General features: G+C 40.6%; 1 protein-coding gene across 1 annotated transcript; it reads right to left on the reverse strand.

The window, feature by feature from the left end:
- Positions 1-1,741: 1,741 nt before the first annotated feature.
- Positions 1,742-20,455, reverse strand: rbmx2 (RNA binding motif protein X-linked 2). Its single transcript, XM_052022349.1, has 6 exons — positions 20,331-20,455; positions 16,313-16,428; positions 12,786-12,837; positions 10,960-11,089; positions 9,304-9,496; positions 1,742-5,764 (listed from the first exon to the last, which is right to left on the reverse strand). The coding sequence occupies exons 1-6, from the start codon at positions 20,333-20,335 to the stop codon at positions 5,148-5,150; spliced, it is 1,113 nt and encodes a 370-aa protein (XP_051878309.1). The 5' UTR covers positions 20,336-20,455; the 3' UTR covers positions 1,742-5,147.
- Positions 20,456-20,731: the final 276 nt, after the last annotated feature.

The following is a 20,731-nucleotide window of genomic DNA, read 5'->3' on the forward strand; positions in this document are numbered from 1 at the left end:
TAATCAAAGGTCATTGAATTAAAAACATTACTGTTTCTCTCTCGAGTACTTCCAGCTTTTTCTGTTGAAAGAATCAATTCACTTTTGGCTTGATTTTGCATTCCCCCAAGAACAACTAATGTCCACCATCTTTACTCAAAATTTCAAACAGGCCTGTGGAATACAATTACTAAATTTATAAACCATCTTTTTGGCTAAATGTCACTTTGTGATGGTATACTTTAATAGTTTGCAGAAGAATAACCTACACATCAAAACACATTGTTCCTCATGAAGATGATGGAATTGGCTTCAGTGGGTACAGAACTCTGAAGCTATAATTGAAAGAGAAAGACTTAAGGAGTGTCAGTGCGATGATAGTAAAAGATGGCAGAGGATTTCCAAGTAAGTTATAGGCTCACGGAGAGACGACTCTTTGGCCCACCAAGTTCACGCCAACTATGAAGCACCTATTTTTACACTAATCTATCTTAACCCATTTTGTTGTACTCACATTCGTATCAACTTGCCCCAGATTCTACATTCATCTACACACAGGGTAAAATTTACCGTAAGAAGCAAACCGTTGGAGGAACTCAGCGGGTCGAGCAGCATCTACGGGGGGGGGTGGGGGGGGGGGGGGAGGAATTGTCGACACTTTGGGTCAAGACCCTGCATCAGCAGTCTTTTGTGTCTGTAATTTACATTGTTTAACTAATCTACAACCAGCACATTTTTGTGATGTGGGAGGAAACCAGAGCAGCTGGAAGAAACCCATGCGGTCAGCACCAGTGGTCAGGAATGAACCCAGGTCACTAGAACTGTGAGGCAGCAGCTCCACTGTGCTGCCCTACAGTAGAGCCACTGTAACCAAAAGTTAATTAATTCCACTGCTGTGAAAATGAGATCATGCAAAGACGGTGCCAGTTGGGTTTTTTGATTGACTGACCCTTTAATGATGTCCCATCTTAGCATGCAGTTCAATATTTATTTAAAATCTGTATATTGTGTATAAATCCTGAGCACCCATGATTTAAAAGGTGATTAATTAATGGTTTTGAACTGCACTATCAGCAATTCTATTCAAGCAAAAATTGGTTCTTTGTAGATTTAATGTGGATCAATGCTTTAATTAACTTAAGTAGTACAAAATGCTTCATGTAAAGTGTTTTTCCATTCCAGATACTTAATGCTGGGCAGCCCTATTTGGCATTTTCTGGAACATGTCCCAAGCTTTATTCAAATCTATGCCTTTCTTCTCTAAGCTCAAACTCTACAGCCCTTCCAGTGCACTCCTCCGGTTGCTTATCATGAGATTGGCAGCAGAGTGATAAACTGGGTGGGGGCTGAGATAAGCTATGTCACTACCTTAACAAGCTAACACTAGTACTGAATGCATTTCACATCATCACAGTTGGTTCTGTCTTCTTATCTGTAATATTTTTGATCCTCACTGTATCAGGCAACTTTGAGGCAGGGGAAGACAGAGGGACCAGGATGCAATTCTTGTGGCATCAAACTACTGGATGGATTTATACATTGCTTTGCATATTATTTCAGGTATGATATCCAGAAATGGTTTGATTTTTCATTATAAGAAGCTCCAATCTACACAAGTCTTCAGCCTAAATAAGACTCTTTATCATTAACAATACAAGTTGAAAAGCACAGTACTTAGAAACCTTTACCATGGCATGCATTGTTTAACAGCTATTTCTGACTCAGCCTGCAGTAACTATAAAAAAGATACACACATCATTTTCTATACAAATTTAATCACAATATTAATAGTAAGCGAAGACATACCAAGGAACCTATGTGAAATGATAACAACTGTTATAATCTGTTTCATACATTATTAATGTTTAATTCACTTTGTTTTTCTTAATATTCACAAAAATTCTATTGTTGATGTTACATGATGTTCATCATACATTTGTTAAAACTATGCTTTTAAGTCATTAAATGTGCAATGAAACAGTCCAACATTTTGTAATTACCTTATAACAAAAGCAGGATCTGGCTTTGTAAAACTGTAAACAACAGCAGACCTCAAAATATTTGGCTGAACTAAAATGAAGTCAAATGCATTCTTATGAATCAGGAAGTAAACAGCTGCAAATACTGGACATCCATAATAAAACCAGAAACCATTAGAAACACCCAAGTCAGTTAAATCAGTGCTCTTGGATCCAAAGATGAGATAATGTTCTAAGTATGGCCTTTCTTCATTGTTGAAGAACACCTTATCTATAATAAGAAATCATTAGCCTGAAACTTTAACTGTTTCTCTCTCTTGAGACCCTGCCTGATTCACTAAGTACTTATAATATTTTCCATTTATATCCTGCCTGCAACATTGTGCAGTTTGTTTCTCACTCAGATATAGATTGACTGATCCACTGTATATTTCAAATATTTTTTGTTTCTGTCAACAGGGATCCCTCTTTACAAACAAATTAATGCTAAATATATCCAGAAAATTGCATAAAGATGCCATAAATCAGTTAACCTCTAATCTAATATGAGCTCTGCAGGCAAACACTGTCAGTCAGATGCAGCTAATTAACCCGGAAAAGGTGAGTGGCTAGTGCAAAAGGGCCTGGGGATAGATATGAATGGCTGCTTCAGTCATTGACCTGAATTAATCACTATCTTCTGTTTTTTATTTCAGAGTTCTAGTGTTCCCAATATTCCACCTTCGTATTAAGCTGTTAACATACCAATATTCTGTGCTTAACTACACCATTTACAACACCTAGTATTATAAGCAAACTTGGCTGAAGAACCCTCTGGCTCGGAAATTCTGCTTTGACGGCAAATAGCATTCAAAACTTGCACCCCTTTAAAATGTTCCCAACCTGAGTTTCTACTCAAAATGATCGGCTTTACTGCAAAATGTCCATAAAACAGTGCAACTAGGCAGGAGTGGGGAGCTGATAGGGATGCAAGAGAAAACAAATGGGATTAGTGTAGGAGTGCTTGATGCTTGCGGTGGACATGGTGGGCCGAGGGCCTGTTTCCATGCTGTATTATTCTGCCACAAAATAATTTTCAACAAAACAATAAGCAACACATTGTTATTTTTAGCACTGTCTTATAGTGAAGTAGGCAGGAACATGGGACACTTAAAATATTCATGAAGAGTATTTTGAAATGATTTCATCCATGAAGCATCAGTGCTTCAATTCTGACAGCTAGTTTATAAATGTACTTAAACATAATCTCCTTGTAAAAACATCACTCATTTAGATAAAACATATCCTTTCAAATATACCTACTCTGTCTTAGCTTCTGCTGTTGAAGTGCAGGGGCTGCTTCTCAGCTGTAAATAAAACAATAATTCAGGGTTTGGCCAAATTGTTACAGGTTTTAATGGAAAAGTGCTTTGACACCAACCTCAGATGTGCAGGGCTCTGTGTCAAAATGTAAATAACATTTGGGTAACTGACAGTATTACTGACTCACCAATGTGAATCCAACCACCAACACTGCCAGTTCAGTAAGTTTGGAGTAACCCGGTTTCGGGTTTCTAACCTGATTTCTGTGATACAGCTGAACCCAGCATCGGGGACTCCCTCCTAACATGGAATGGAAAGCAGTGAGGGGCAGCGCCCCTCCCAGTTTGCGTCAAAATGCAGTGAAGCATACCAGAAAAATGGAGCATCACGTTTTATTTAGTTGTTGATCACCTGAAAGTTAATCACTAGCTAAATGCATATTTAGCTATCAGCTACAGCAATTTAAGGAAACTACCATCTCAGTGGCAAAGTGACAATGATAGGGTGGACAACCTTAGTTCCTTCTAGGTCATAGTAGGCAACCCTTACACAGGAAAGGGAGCCTTGGAATGTAGGTGGCATATAATGGTCTAAATAAACTAAGGAAAAAATGTACCAGAAGATCCTTTTACAGCCAATGAATGAGAATTCATGAACAACAATCCAATTTGAGTATTAAGAAGTATTTACTTAAATGGGAAAGAAAGCTGAGTAAGTGGGCAACCAATTCAAAGAGTCTTATCAACCTACTTGGCATCTCCAAGCTGGCAACAGCTCCATTTAAAAGATATTCATTGAACAGTGAGTGTCCCAGGAGGGCAGTACTTAAATAAAAGCCCCACAACCTTCATGCACAACTCTTTGATCAAGCCAACTTTCTCTTTTAATTATGGGCAGACAAAAGCTTTACCTTGCACAGGTATAATTGGCCTGAGGCAGGATATCACGATGGAGTGGAGAAACAATGAAGAATTCAGGAAATAAACTGTATCTTGAAATATCATGTCATTGAGTTCCTGTGCAATGTATTATATGCACAGCTACACCTTTGGTGTTTAGTCCACAGAAGAGAGAGTTCATAAGCCTTACTTATTTGATAATTCTCTACCTACAGAGAAAGTAGACAATCCATTGTTTATGCTGGTCCAAATCCTTAAATCCTGAAAATCCATTGCAGAATACGACATCAGCAACAACACAAAATGGAATCAAAAATGATGAAAAGTTTTCCGGAGAAGGTTCTAATATTCTTCGATCATTCTTGTCATTGTCTATTTACAGATATGTTGAACACATTAAACCCTTTGAAGACAACAGTGACATGCTCACATTAGATTTATTAATGGAACTATTTTCTATACAACCTAGTATTATGAATATCAGAAATGTGACATTAGTACAGTTAGAAAGTTACAGAATCCAGTGGATAAATGCATGGCCTGTGTGGAGTGCAGCCATGTTGGCCAATTCTAAATCTTTGTTGAGTTAACTGATCTTAACTGGATGAAGTTGGGATGCTGCCGTTGCTTTAGTGTCTCCTGGGCCACCAATCAGGAGGATTTTAAGGGGTGGAAATTGGAAGAAAATATTTAAATACTATGTTTAAACAAGTCATCAAATAGATATCTTCAAACCTTATTTAAAGGAGAGGCCATGTAGCATTAGCAGATCTTTCATGTTGCTTGATATCGGAAAAAAATATTCTCAACATACAGAGAAATTGTCAGGAAATGCAGAGTATAGGAAAGCAGGAAATTTCAGAACAATCTTTTTATTTCTGCTTACTGGGACTTGGATTAAAATATAACACTGAACAATTGATTTGACTTCAAATGGTAAAATGAGATTCAGTTTATCTGCAGAAAGCTTTTCATTAGCTTGTTATGATCAGTCCCTGTAATCGTCTCTTTCTTTATAACGACTGCTATTGTTGTGCTTATTTCTCCTCTCTTTGCTCTTGGTACTCTCACAGTCTGAATCCCTCTCCTCTCTCTTGTTGCGATCATTCTTCCTGTACTTGTCTCGGTCATCATACTTGTTTTCAAATCTCTCTTCTCTTCGCATTTTCTCACGCTGATAACTCTGCCTTTCCTCGTCGTGTCTTGCCTCTCTCACGTCACTGTAGTTGCACCTTGAATCTCTAGATGACCTTTCATTGCAAGATCCTCGACTATTTTGATCATTTTTTCGCTTTTCATCCCTCTCCAAGTTCCTAGACTGACTTCTCTCATTCCATTTCTCTCTACTTCTCATTTCATCTGCTCCATCTGAGTGCCTTCTTTCATTTGTTATTCCTCTTTGGTCAATACTGCGGTCTCCATGACTGTCTCGGTTTGTATTGGCATACTTCTCATATCCCGCGTCCTCTCTTTCTCTCTTGACTCTTACTGATGGTGGAGGCGAATGATTTCGGCTATAGTTGGCGAATTGCTTGGAGCCTTGTTCCTCCTTTTCCAACTTGAGTTTTTTCTCTTTTTTTTCTTTCTTTTTCTTCTTTTTCTTTTCTGGAGAACAAAAATGTTCAGGTAATTCTGTGTTCAAGAAGAGGCAATGGTAGCTGAACATAGAACAGTACAGCACAAAATGGGCCCTTTAGCCCACAATGTTGAGCTGACCTATATAAACCTACTCCATGATCAATCTAACCCTTCCCTTCTACACAGCCCATAACCCTCCATTTTTTCTTACATCCATGTGCCTATCTAAGAATCTTTTAAATGTCCTTATTGTATCAGCCTCTACCACCACCCCCTGCAGTGTGTTCCAGGCACCCACCACTCTTGTGAAAAACCTACCTCTGACATCTCCCCTAAACTTTCCTCCTCTCACCTTAAATGGATGTCCTTCGGTATTGGCCATTGCTGCCCTGGGAAATAGGTGCTGGTTGTCCACTCTATCTATGCCCCTCATAATCTCATACACCTCTATTAAGTCGCCTCTTATCCACTGTCGCTCTAAACAGAAAAGCCCTAGCTCGATCAACCTTTTCCCATAATCCAGGCAGCATCCTGGTAAATCTCCTCTGCATCCTCTCTAAAGCTTCTACATTCTTCCTATAATGAGGTGACCAGAACTGGACACAATACTCCAAGTGTGGTCTAACCAGAGTTCTATAGAGCTGCAACATTACCTTGCGGCTCTTGAACTCACTCCCTCGACTAATGAAGGCCAGCACACCATATGCCTTCTTAACCACCCTATCAACTTGCGCGGCAACTTTGTGGGATCTATGGACTTGAACCCTAAAGATCCCTCTGTTCCTCCACACCGTTAAGAATCCTGCCATTGACCTTGTACTCAGTCTTCAAGTTCGATCCTCCAAAATGTATCACTTCACACTTTTTCAGGTTGAACTCCATCTGCCATTTGTCTACCCAACTCCGCATCTTGTCCATATCCTGTTGTAACCTACAATGATCTTCTATACTATCCATAGCACCTCCAACCTTTGTGTCATCTGCAAAACTTACTAACCCACACCTCCATTTCCTCATCCAAGTCATTTATAAAAGTTACAAACAGCAGGGGTCCCAGAACAGATCACAACTAGTCACTGTCCTCCAGGCAAAATATGCTCCATCTACTACCACCCTCTGTGGGCAAGCCAATTTCAAATCCACACAGCCAAGTTTCCATGGATCCCATGCCTCATGACATTCTGGATGAGCCTACCATGTCAAACCTTGTCAAACGCCTCACTAAAATCCAGCCATCACTCTACCTTCATCAATTTCTTTTGTCACCTCCTTGAAAAACTCAATTAGGCTCGTAAGGCACGACCTGCCCCTCATAAAGCCATGCTGACTATCCCTAATATGACTATGCTTCTCCAATTGCTCATAAAATCCTGTCCCTAAGAATCCTCTCCAATAATTTGCCCATCACTGATGTAAGACTCACTGGTCTAAAATTCCCAGGATTATCCCTATTACCTTTCTTGAACAACATTTGCCATCCTCCAATCCTCTGGTACCACTACTGTGGCCAGGGAGGATGCAAAGATCATCTTCAATACCCCAGCAATCTCTTCCCTTGCTTCCCTTAGTTCCCATAGGAACCTGGAGTATATCCTACCCAGCCCCGGGGACCTATCTATCCTAACTAATGGAACTATTCCCCTTTTCTGGGAACCATCAGTATCCATTATTCTCAGGGAGAAGTAGACAAGTAAAACTCTGCACTTGATGCTAATCTCAGGAAATCACCAGCCTAACAATTCCATTCCCCACGGCAGTAAACTTACTGGTGTAATTTGATGCCGGTCTCCCTCAATCAGTGCTGAAAGATAATTTTCATCCTATCAGTTCGGGCTGAATTTTGATCAAATGTAGACCAGAATTGTTGAGTCTCACCCTCTGCACCATTTTATCATCAACAAAAATCCAAGCCAGTGTTGTGACATACCTAACAATCCCATTTTTTTTTGTTTATCAGACTGTATCTATAGTTAGTCTTCTTTATAAGTGACCTTGAGATAGAATGGGTGGGAAAATCCCATTTTCCTTGGCAGATAATTCAGTAATCAAGGAAGTGTTGATTTAAGGTCATTGATAGAAAGATTAGAGAGAAGATGGGAGCATGTATTTTCATCCAGAGGATGGTAGAGCTCTTAACCTCAAATGCCTGTAAAGGGTAGACAGGCAATAATCATAGCTGGAAAATCAGGAATTAAGTAGGACAACTCTTCTTCAGTGGCTGCAGACAAAGTGGGCTAATTTAAACAGGAAAACAGGAGTAAGCCATTCAGCCCTTTGAGCCTGCTCCACCACTCAATACAATTCTGCCTGATCTATCTCAGTACCATACCCCAACTCTCTTCTGATGTAAACCCATTTATATCCACTACTTACTGTCTGTCAATCAAGTTTCAATTCATGCCATATATTACAAGTCACGTGCTTCGATTTTGTACACTAACCTCCAAAGGTCTTCTGAAAATCCAAATATACCACATCCACTGGTTCTCTCTTTTTCTATTCTACAGTTACAACCCCAAAGGATTGTCAAATACAAATTCCCTTTCATAAACTCATGTTGACTTAATGTAATCCAGTACTTTTTTTTAATGAAAAACATGATGAAGCTGGAGAAACTCAGCAATCCAGGCAGCATCTGTGGAAAAAAGCAAGGTGGTCAACGTTTCGGGTCAGGACCCTTCTTTTCTCCACGGATGCTGCCTGGCCTGCTGAGTTCCTCCAGCATCATGTTTTTCATCTAAATTCCAGCATCTGCAGTCCTTTGTTTCTTTATTTTTTTAATGTCCTGTTAAAGTAGCTTTTGCCCTACTACTGATGTCAGAATGTTAGATCCTCATTTTCTCTCTCCATCCTTTTTCTCTAAAATAGCAGGGTTAAATTTGCTACCCTCTAATCTGTAGGAATAGTTATGGCAAAGCTGGTAGCGCTTCTTCGCTCCGGCCGCCTGGGTTCAATCCTGACCTGTGGTGCTATATGTGTGCAGTTTGCATGTTCCTCCTGTGGCCACACGGGTTTCCTCTGGGTATTTCAGCTTCCTCCCACATCCCAGAGACAGGTAGGTTGGTAGGTTAATTGGTGACTGTAAATTCCCCTTGTATGTGGGTGAGTGGCAGAATCTCGGGGAGTTGTGGGGAATGCAGGGAAAAATCGAATGGGATTATTGTCAGATTAGCGTGGATGGGTGCTTGATGGTTGGCACAGACTTGGTGGGTTGAGGGGCCTATTTCCGTGGCCTAGGACTCTCTGACACTAGTTCCGTAATCTCTATCTCCAATATCTCCATGGCTAACTCTTTTAGTACTCTGGGATGCAGATTAACAAACCCTCGGGATTCATTGGCTTTCAGTCCCATTAATTTCTCCAGCACTACTTTTCTTTTAGTATCAATAATAACTTCCTTTAATTCCTGGTTTCCCTGGCAGTAATGGGAAGTTATGGTCAAAGGTCTCTCTGTACACAGGTAATGCGCAGTTACCATAAATCAGTAACTCTAATCTGCCGGATTCAAAAATGTTGGGAAAAATATATCCCTTGAAAAAGTTAACCCATTCATTCCCTTTGCATACCTTTTTTCCGTTTTTTAGTTGGCACCTCACTAGCAATCTCGTCAGAGGACTCAGAGGATGCTGATGCTGGAAGAGGTGCTTTTGGTCCACAGCCTTCCTCTCTCAGTGTTCTTGTCACATCATCAATATCATCTCCATCCTTTGGAGGGCGGTAATTGGCCACATGGTCAACACGGATTGTCCTTCCCTTAATCTAAAAGGTGAATACATGTAGGTTACAAGAACATGAGCCATTTGGCCTAATTAATCTACATTCAGTAGATAGTTCAAATCATGTTTACCCCTTCCTTCCCATAACTCTTTGCACCTGGTTTTGTTGGACCTTGGCCTTCAGATGCTTATAGATTTTGTTTTATTTCCCTTGAGATATGAAGGTGCTTCTAGTCAAGGAATGTTAAGAATTTATTAACTTCTGGGTTTCCTAGAATTCAAATCAAACTAGTCTTGGTGTTTTCTAGTAGAGAAACCAAGAGATTCTCACTATGGCAACAAAGGACTTACAGAGTCACAGAGTAATTCAGCATGGAAACAGGCCCTTCGGCCCAACCCAACCATGCTGACCAAGGTGCCCACCTAAGCTAGTCCCATTTACCTATGTTTGGCCCATATCCCTCTAAACATTTCCTATCCATATATTTATCCTAATGTCTTTTCAATATTGTTATTATACTTGCCTCTACTTCTTCCTCTGGCAGCTTGTTCCATAATACACACCACCCTCTCTGTGTGAAGAAGTTTCCCTTCAGATCACTTTTAATTCTTTCCTCTCTTACCTTAAACCTAAGCCCTCTAGTTTTTGGTTCCTTTTCCCTGGGAAAAAGACTGCGTGCATTCACCCCATCTATGCCCCCTTATAATAGGCCTTGGTTATTCACACCACAGGAATTGCATGCCTAAAAAGATAGGCTCAGGTTTAGCAGTTTGGCTTTCATGTCCATATACCCTGCCACAGTTTGCACTGTATACAATGGTCACTTAGGCTAGATACTGGAAGATTCCTTCTGACCATAGAACTTAGCCCGAATGAAACAATGTCTTCTAGGATTATGGAAAATAATAATTCTGAAAAGTGAATGTGATAGGACATACGAATATAAACAAATTCAGTCTGAGAAATTACTTGAAGTGCAGGAATGAGCAAATATGGTGCTTCCATGTACCATGCATTTTATGTTCTCTAAGAATTTTTATATTGAGTAAATCAGGAAAATGCTAACCCATTGAATAACATAGTTTGAACAAGCTGGAATTTATTTACCGAATTAGCACCATGCACAGAACAAGAGCCTTTTTATATAAAAACTGCTTCCAAAACATTATCATCTTGTTTCTCTAAGGCTGAGAAAGCAGGTACATTATCACCTCGGCTGCTGACAATGCACATCCCTCAAAGAAAATGATCTTTGCAGGGGAAAGCTAGCATTTAAATTAGCATTCATAAGTTTCACAAATAAATCTGCTGTTAGTTTAAAATAATAAACAGCTTATTTTTAATGTAAAAGTGAGTGTACATTAGTGCAATTTTAAAAGGGATTACCTTGCATTTCGTAACAGGTCAAGCCTGCCTTTAGAGAACAGCCACCGGAAAGAGGCAGAGGTACATGTGATGAGGTACAAGGGGGATGAACATGATCCCATTCTGACTTCTACACTCACCTTGATTCCATTAAAGTTGTCCACAGCTAAAATTGTGCTCCTCTGATCTTCATAACAGACAAAGCAGAAGCCTTTTGATTTCCCGGTCTTTTTGTCTCGAACAAGATTGATGTTAACAATCTCCCCATACCTGTCACAAGAAAATTAATGGTTCACTGAATACCATCCACTCTCCAACTGCAGCTTTATCAGATATTGCACAGCCCCAGCTCCTCCACAATAATCTCATCTGTACATGTTGCATCTCACGCAGTAATCCTTCCACTCAGCTTGATTGGAAGGGGTTAGCCTCTGACCTCTTCCTCACCCACCTCCACTCTGCATTATCCCACGGATCCTAGGTGGGGGTGGAGAGGAGGTGAGGTCAGAAAGGTAAATTGGGAAAACTACTGTTGAGTCCTGTTGCCACTTCTGCACATTCTTGCTGGAATTGACATTCGATACACAGTACATCGTTACCTCATCATACACAAACTCTACTATATGTACTGTCTACATTAAATCCTGTTCCTCCATCTTCCTTTCTTTTTACACCAACCTCAACACGATTAAATTTTGTCTGACTATTCACACCATACCCTCTTCCAGACTTATTTTTCACACTCTGACCTTGCACAACCCAGTCCTTCTCACTGCTGTTCCTTTCACATCAGAAGGTTCAGTCAGTTGAGCCAATCACCCTCTCCAAATTTCTTTGCCTTCCTCCTTTATCTCTGCCTTTAAAAAATGTTTGTGACTACATGGTTACTTATTGTTGTTCTGTCCAGGGAATAATTTGAAATACTTTATCACATTCCATACACTATACAATGAAAGATTGATTATCCAGTATACTCCAAAGCTGGCACTTAAGAGGTATGGCTGGGTTGACATTGGGGCACAGCTGAGGGAGCACCCAGCCCAACATCAAGTTAACTGATATATTGGCAGTACCAGGTTAACAGAGGTTTTACCGTATAAAACATTGCTAATAAACTGCCAGGAAGTCACTGGAGTTGTGAAATTGTGCCACCTACAGGGAGTAAACCAGATCATTTTCACCAATACTGAAAAGAACACATTGAAAAGAATCAAGCACACATTGTTGGTGTTTTTAAGAACCTTAGAAATAGCAGCATGGGTCAGCCATTAAAAGCCCTTCATGCCTGCTCTGCCATTCAATAAGATCATGACTAACCCTCACTTCAGTGCCACTTTCCTGTACTCACTCCATATATTTTGATTCCCTCAATTTCCAAAATGTACTAATCTCTTTCTTGAATGTATTTCACGACTGAGCTTGCATAGCCCTTGTCCAGGTGCCAGGAACTACATTGTTGATTGTTGGGAGGAAATAGACTTAAAATTATATTGTACCTCTGACAAGGCAGATTCTGTATAAGAGCTACCTTTGTAGCATTGGCCCTGTTATGATATAGGAAGTGAGGCAGACAACTCACAGCAATGTCCCAGAAGCAGTGACCTGCTTGCTCATTGAACAGCTGCTCCAAATAGACGACAAGGATTCTTGCTCAATCTTGTGTGTATTTTTAGGTGGTCCAAGTTGAGGCAGTGGTAGGAGTTACTACAATTGTCCTCCGTACCATTATCAGAGGGAGAGAAACTGCTGTTAAGTGCTCAAGGGTAAATTTCAAGTGATGATAGGACTGAATTTAGATGTGCTGCTCCTATGGTTGAATATCTTGGTGTTATAATCAAGACTTACATTTGTTTACTAGCTACTTGGTTAAAGTATACAAATAAGACACACCCGTGTAACATCCTGCAAGTGTGATATCTATGGCTTCAGCAGGGAAATAATGAAAACTAAGGAGAAAACTACTTACTGTGAAAACACACAGATAATATCCCCTTCTGTTAATTCATAAGGCAAGCCACCTAGGAACAAGGGAGAAAGAGAATACTTGCAGATAAAACCAAATTCTCACATCTGATTTCAAATTTTCCAAAAACTATAAATCTGTGTAGTTAGAACTACACTGGCCTCAGTAGCTATAAAATCTGGTGTTGACAGTCAACATAATTTACAACAGAAATATATGCGAGGATGGAAACAATTAGCTACCTATTGTGGAACAATTATTTTCAGCGAAGAATGAAGCAATTTCTCTTAAAAAACTGACCCCGTGACAAACATCAGCACAGCACATTTTTCCACAGTTCCTAGGGAGTGTGGATATTGGTAAGTGAGAGGGTGATTTCATTTAAAATATTTATTTGATCAATTTAATTTTACTATTAGATGTTCTTAATTCTGTAGATTTCATTTGCAGTGGGAAGCATGTAGTAACAAGTCAGGCACAAGTAGCTTGCCAGCTTCCCAGATAATTAGCTAACAAGCCAGAACTTGTTAACTGAAGTTATTGCCAATCACCTCAGAAGTGGTAGTGCTGGGAATAAAAATTGTGCTAATCCACAACATGTTTTAGCACAACTGAAGATTTCCCTCTCCACTAGAGTTGACAGGGCACTTGACTATGCACTTTGCCCTGTGTCTACCAAGTTTAGCACCTATGGAATGACAAGAAAGAGACTTGGGTGGTGCAAGGGCAAAGGTGCAGCTTTATATTTACTGCTATAGTATTGGGAACCAAGTCTACATCAAGTGTACGCAGCTTGACGAACTTCCCACTCAGTTTTCTCCCTCCACCTTGAGTACTTTCCCGAACTCACAATGCGAATGTTGCCGGGAAAGACAGCATTGATTGCCACTCCATTTCAGGATACAGAGCAGCAATGATTATCCATGATAAGCTCTCTCTGATTCTCACAGATACATAGGCTACATTCCTTTCCACCTGACTGGAAGTACTCCATCGCATTCTCCATTGCACCTGTTCTGACGATGCCACTTTCCATACTAATGCTTTTGATGTCTTTTCTCAACTAAGGATTTCCCTCTCTACGATAGTTGACAGGACCCTCGATTGTCCCCTTTCCATTCTCCGCATTGATGCTCTCACCCTTTCTCCCTGCCTCCAGAACCAGACTACAGCTGACCTTGTAATTGACTTCTAGTCAACAGTCCTCACTTTTAGTGGATCATCCTTTGTCATGTCTAACACCTCTAACGTGGTTCCATCACCAACCACAACTCCCCCTACTCTCAGCATTTTGAAGTGGTCATTCCCATTGCATCTCACTTTCCTAATACCCACTCTCCACCCAACAGTACTTACCCATGAAACCAGAGGCGCTTTGTTTTTCCTCCTGCCTTTCCCAGTCCAAAGGCAAAACACCCCTTCCAGGTAAAACAGTACTTTAATATATGTATTTGCTGCTCACAATGTAGATCTTCTAACCATGGTTACCAAGTGCAGATTGGGTTATAAATTTATCCAAACACTTCTGCTCATTCTGACAAAGTGACCCTGAGGTCTTTTGGTCATTTGTCTCTGTTCTACCCTAATCTCTCTCTCCTTGGCCTCCTACAACACTAACGAAACTTAATGCAAGCTCAAGAACATCATCCAACGAGACACATTAGATGCTTCTGGACTCAATAAAAGTAACAAATATTTCCACATTTTCTGTTTTCTTTAATAAATTCCAACATCCTCTGCTAATTACAGAAAACTATTTACACCTACTTCAGACCAACTTTATTCTTTACTTGCCCTATTACCACCACCTTTCACTTGGTACGATCACCCCTTTTTGTTACTTAATCTCCTCTGCTTTCCACCCTTCCAGAGACTTTTCTCCTTTTGTTCCCTCCATCCCTTTCCCTGCATCTTAAGAGCTATTTATCTCTAATTAAGTCTGATTTCCAACCTGAATGTTTCTCTCCATAGATCCTGAGTATTTCCAGCATTTCTATTTTTTTATTTTGGATCTCTCTGCTTAAATATCTGGCGCCAATAACAAAGTGTTAGAGGAAGCAAAAATTACAAAACAAAAAGGTTCTTTGACTGCTTAAAACTAACATTTCCTAACTGATAACCATCTAAATTGCTTAATTGAGAAAGCTTCCTGAAAACATTGGGTTATGGTAGATTCCATAACTTAGTTAACCATGGCAAATAGGGCTTCACACAGAGCTGTGAATGATCTTAAAGATTCCTCTGCAACCAATAGAGGTCAACTCAAGACTGTCATCTCCTTTAGACAGAGATGAGGTGAAAAGTTTGAATACCAGGAATTAGAATGTGAAGATTGCAGATGAGTAGCAAAATTTGATAGTTACAGTGCACTACTTTTTATGATCTGCAGGATATTAGTCACAGCTAGAGGAGCAAATTCCTTTCAGCAGAGAAAAACAATGATTGCAGAAGTTAACATGAATGCAGCTCAATCCACTGAACCATTTAGCACTTGTTACAACAGGATATAATCCAGGACAATGTATTCTCAAATTATAATTTTGAACACAGATCTCATAAATATATATATAGATACGTGAAAGTGAAAGAGAGGAAGTCTGAAAACCAGAAATGAAAATAAGCCAAATAGAAGAGACAAATTGCTTAATGCAATGAGTCAGGTGAGACCAAATTGTACAAAAGCGAATGCCGGGGTACAACCATTTCTGAACCTAAAACATCTTAAGCCATTTTATTGATGCCATACATTTAAACAGAGAATGTAGAATTATTTTTTCAAAGCCACAAAGACTTTAATGTATGACTGAAAGGGTTATTTAATGGTTATTTTTAAACTCAGAAAGCTAGTTCTTTGAACTCTTAGAAAGGTTACTTTGAAAAGTATGCTATTATATGAATAAGTTAGGGAAATGAAGTAAAGTTCCAGTTAAAAACACCAAGCCATTATTATGCAAAAGTTAAGTAGCTTCAACCACTACTTCAAATCATTCAGACTGTTGCCAGACATTTTTAATTGGGGAGATGATTTAATGTGGAACAACTGATGTGAGCCACATAAAGCATCATGCATTAACCCAAGACAGATATCAATTATTCACACAAATAGTCTTAATAAGATCAGTCTTGAAGCGCACTTACATCTTTACAGAAGTGTCCAGAGTTCACTCATCAACTACCAGGATGGCAGATAAAAATCGAAGTTGATGTGTGGGAATCATAGCCACAAACAGACCTCCCCTCAGGAATACAGTGAATTAGCATGTTGGACATTTAACTTCCAGCATAATGGTTCATGAGTAACAACAGCGAATAACAACAGCCCCACACCACCGCCCTAGTTCATTTATAGAAAATCACTTGCCAATTAATTCTGGAATTTGGACATAAATTTTCATGCATTTGAGGCTTAATCATCTCAATAAAATTAAATTCAATATTATTTAGATATTAAGCAAGCCAATACCATGAGCCCATAGGTTTCTGTGGCCACAAACAGTGACGACCGGGAGGCTGCAAAAGGTCTCACTCACCCAGGAAGATCCACGCACTTTCCTTGTACTCTGAGTGCCAGGAGACTTTGTCTTGAATGCCTAGTTCTGCCTCTCTTTCATTTAACTCATTGATGAGCTTCACTTTTGTGAGTGGACTATGTGGATTAAAAGACAAGCAGTTGCTTAAAGACCATCACAAATATGCCTTTCAAACTAAACAACAATCTACTGAGTTTACACACTTCTTCCTCAGCCAACTAAATCAAAGATAATTTTAGAATAATCTTACTCCCACTCTGTCACTAAGACCACATATTTCTAGTTCCAAAACATCATTCTTCTCTGCCTTAACTTTATCCCTATTAATTATACATTTTTTATCACTTAAAAACTTTGTATTCCCAGAATACCAACAGTTAGTCCAGCTGGTTTCAGGTAGTTGTAGGGGAAGACCGTCTGATTTTGAGTACAACCCATTGTTCTCTCAATATTAAAATGGTTCTGTATAAAGGGCTGAAAATACATTACATCTGCATATGAAATGGAAATGAAAACAAGTCTCCCTCAGTATTTTCCATTACTGCAGATCTCAGGCATGGACAGTTTTTTTTCTTGTGTTTATTCACTGCATTAATGCTTACTATCTCCATATCCACCAAAGCCCCTTCACATCAGGGTGCTAAGTCATTTTTTAAAAATTCACCACCCTGACTAACGATCATGGTTTAGCATCAGATTTCTATCCTATTCTTCACATTGTGTAAAATCTCTAAATGTTGGTTCGTAAGTTGCTGAAGAGAGGATGAGGTAGGCAGGAAATCAGAGTGAAGAGTTTTAGGGTTTTTTGAGAATAGGATGGAGACATTTCACAGTAGGTGCCTGAGCAGTAGCCACTGTTGCATTCATACTTAGATTTCACTTCTTGGGGGGGGGTTGACTCAACAACTACCCACGTTCATCTTTCTTAGACAGATCCATGCAGTCAAGGAGGATCTGCTTCCACCCAGTTTTGTAGGTTGTGAGATAGCTAATGAGGCTAAAGTAAGACCACAGACTCTGCCACACATGGGCAAGAGGTCCTTGAATGGATGTAGGCCACTTAAAATGGAGTTATTACACTCTTTTAAGGAGGCTCAAAGAATATGACTGAAAAGTTTCCTCTGTCTGCTGGTTATCACTTACCATGACTAAGGTCAGACTACTGTGCTTATTTTGGGAGTCTGATGTCAGGCGTACGAGCATGGTCTGCTCATTGGAGTTGACAAAGTGTAACAAGAGTCTCAATTCTGGGGATATTGGCATGGAAGAGGAAATTACCCTGACAGTGATTTGGAGGATTTTGCAAGATAACATTCTGTAAGTAGTCTATGTCCCAGAGGTATATATAGGAGTCAAGGGGATCACTGCACCTGGTATGCCATGGGCTTTGTGCTCTGTTATGGCACTAGTTTTCCTCTGTCTATCAAGAATGTTCACAAATTTTCCACACCCATAAAAACACTTCCTATTGGAGTGGAGCTAATATAAGGGACTATTCTGTCTACATCACCTCTACTCCAGAGCCAAGGTCACCCCAACTTCAGTCACTGAGATGCAGAAAGCAGACAATGTGTGTGCAAGCACAGGCTCAGAGGCTGAGCTCCAACTCATCACTGAATCATTCACTGAAGCAGACAAGACAAAGGGCCTTGCATTTGAAATCCACAAAACAAATGTCCTCTACCAACCTGTTCACTGCTCTTTGACAAAAATAGTCCACAATGATACCCTAGAAAATGTAGACCATTTTCCATACCTTGGGAGCAACCTCTCAATGAAGACAAAAGGGTATTTGAAGATTGATACCATCTGCTCAATACATCTTTTTCAGTTGATATTTGGTCTTTTTAGCTTCTTGCTGGTCTACGGTGGTGACAGGGCAGGACAACATAGTAAGAAGATCTCTTTATTAGTCACATGTACATGGAAACACACAGTGAAATACATCTTTTGCGTAGTGATTTGGGGTGCAGCCCACAAGTGTCGCCACGCTTCCGGCACCAACATAGTGTGCCCACAACTTCCTAACCTGTACGTCTTTGGAATGTGGGAGGAAACCCGAGCACCTGGAGGAAACCCACACAGACACGGGGAGAATGTACTAACTCCTTACAGACAGTGGCCGGATTTGAACCTGGGTCGCTGGTGCTGTAAAGCATGATGCTAACCACTATGCTATCGTGCCTGCTACGGGATGGATTGAAGGGCAAAGTCACGGTTAAGTAATTATTCAAAGTGCTTTCAGCAAGCACGGACTGCCTGTCTATCTTTGATAAGCTCTCCTCCAGTTTCAGTGGATGTGTTTCAGGCTGTGGATGGCCCTTGAAGAGAGGAAGAATTTGTAATCATTGGGCCTCCTCTTCTTTCTCTTGTCACTAGTTTTCTTTTGTTGCTTTGCCTTCAAATGCTGTAGAGAGGTTTCTTTTCCCTTAAGGCATGGCAGAGCTTCCAATCCAAGAACATCCTCCGTACATGGTTAATTAGCTGCTGAATCATCTAGTCCATCACATCAAACCAGTCACGGTGATTTTTCATCAAGAAACCAGGAGAATCTTCAGAGGTGCTAATTACAATGGACCTGAGAGCAGTCCAGACGATGTGGACACTCTGCAGCTCCTGTTGGGTGGGGGTCATTTGTGAGGTGCTGTTTGAAGAGAACTATTTTTGCATGTTCCTTAGACTTTCAACATCGATTTTCTTTAAGCAGCATTTCTTTGCCGTCTTTGTTTTGGGACAACACTGATGGAAGTAGCAATGTGGATTAGGGTTTGGTCAGTCCAACATTTATTGGTACCCACTGTGACATAGGTGATGTGGACACCTTGTGGTCTCTTTCCTAATGACATAATTTAACAAACATCAGTACTTGGTCAGTGGTGTTGTCATGAAGTTTTATGCAAGATTATCTGATGATAGAGGGCATCGTTTTGGCCAAGCATTTTGTCAGGAGGATAACTCTGTTTGAGATAGCATTTGCTACTCTTGCCTTGCCAATTGTGCCTTTCCAGTGGCTTGCATCCTTTCTAACCCTGACACTGAAGTCATCCAGGAGGATCGATTTGAACTTCTCCGGGATGCAGGTCAGGGTTTTTTCCCCCAAGGTCAGAATAGAAGTCTTCCATAATCTCATCTGTAGTTTCCAGCACTGGAACATAAACACCGATGACTATAGTGTATTGGTTGCACATTAGAATGAAATGCAGTCATGAGGCATTCACTTATCACACAAGGGAGTCACTGAGACACCAGGCTAACTCAATCTTGATAGCAAAACTCACTTCATGAATACGTGATCCTCCTCTGGTTTGCCCCAGCAGAAGGTCTACCTACAGTCTTGTTCTATGAGCATTGCTATCTTGAACCTATTCTGTCTCACTGTGAGCAGCTATATCAATATCTGAGCTTCTGAATCTCCAGGCTATCGTGGCAGAGTGACTTTAAGGTCTCTTGCTGTTGGGGTTGTCCAGAAGATCTTGACGTTCTGGTCCCTAGTTTCAGATTGAGGAGTGGAAGGTGCCAGTGTGTGACCAGCTTGACAGAACAAGATCTTACCAAGTGGTAAGGAGACCCTAGAGGATCTGCTGCATGGAGTTTAACCCCCCCACACACACAGAGGGCGGAGACTCGGCCATAGACACTCTTGCTTACTGTCTTCTCCTCATCTGCCCTTCTCATGGACCCCTCTCATCCTGGCACGGAGGAGGTGAGGGGACTGGCGGACACTGAAGGAGGGGAGACTCCAAGTTAGGCAAACTTCTACTGACGAAACAATCCAACTCAGAAAACTTTTGGCCACTGGGATTAATCACCAGGGCCCTTTCATTAATAATAAATTGATAACTGAGAGCCGGTGCTGGGAGCAGGGGGTTTGGCTGCACCTTCTGAGCGAAAGGATCCTCATTTGCTAACACAAACAACAACAGTGAACTGCCGCCACCATCCCGGCGGCGGGATTTACTCGCTCTAGCGACCCGAGTTATGAAACCAGCAAGTGCAGCAACTTTGAGCTCCTACTCACTTCATGTTGTCACCATCTCCGTCTCCACGGCCGAGCCCCGCTTCCGGCCCAACAACAAAGAAGCGGCAGGAGGAAGAGGTGCGGGAGACCGCGCAGCTCCCCCGGCACCACCATCTACTGGCACAATGCGCCAATGACATGCTCCTTATCAAGAAAAGTGTTAGTTAATCTTTTAAATTTGCAAGTTTTAAAACACTACGCAATACGGCCATTTATACGCATTTGAATTAATGCAGTCACAAGAGGCTGTAGATGTTGGGGGGTGGTGAGAAGGAATTGTCGACGTTTCGGGGTGAAATCCTACATTAGGACGAATTCAGAATTCGGCAGACACAATCAGAATTAATACAGTTTCTATGAATGCAGATTAATGCGGGCCAGGGATCAAAGTGGATATGAGG

Source organism: Pristis pectinata, chromosome 8, assembly GCF_009764475.1.
Source record: "Pristis pectinata isolate sPriPec2 chromosome 8, sPriPec2.1.pri, whole genome shotgun sequence".
NCBI classification, from domain to species: Eukaryota; Metazoa; Chordata; class Chondrichthyes; order Rhinopristiformes; family Pristidae; genus Pristis; species Pristis pectinata.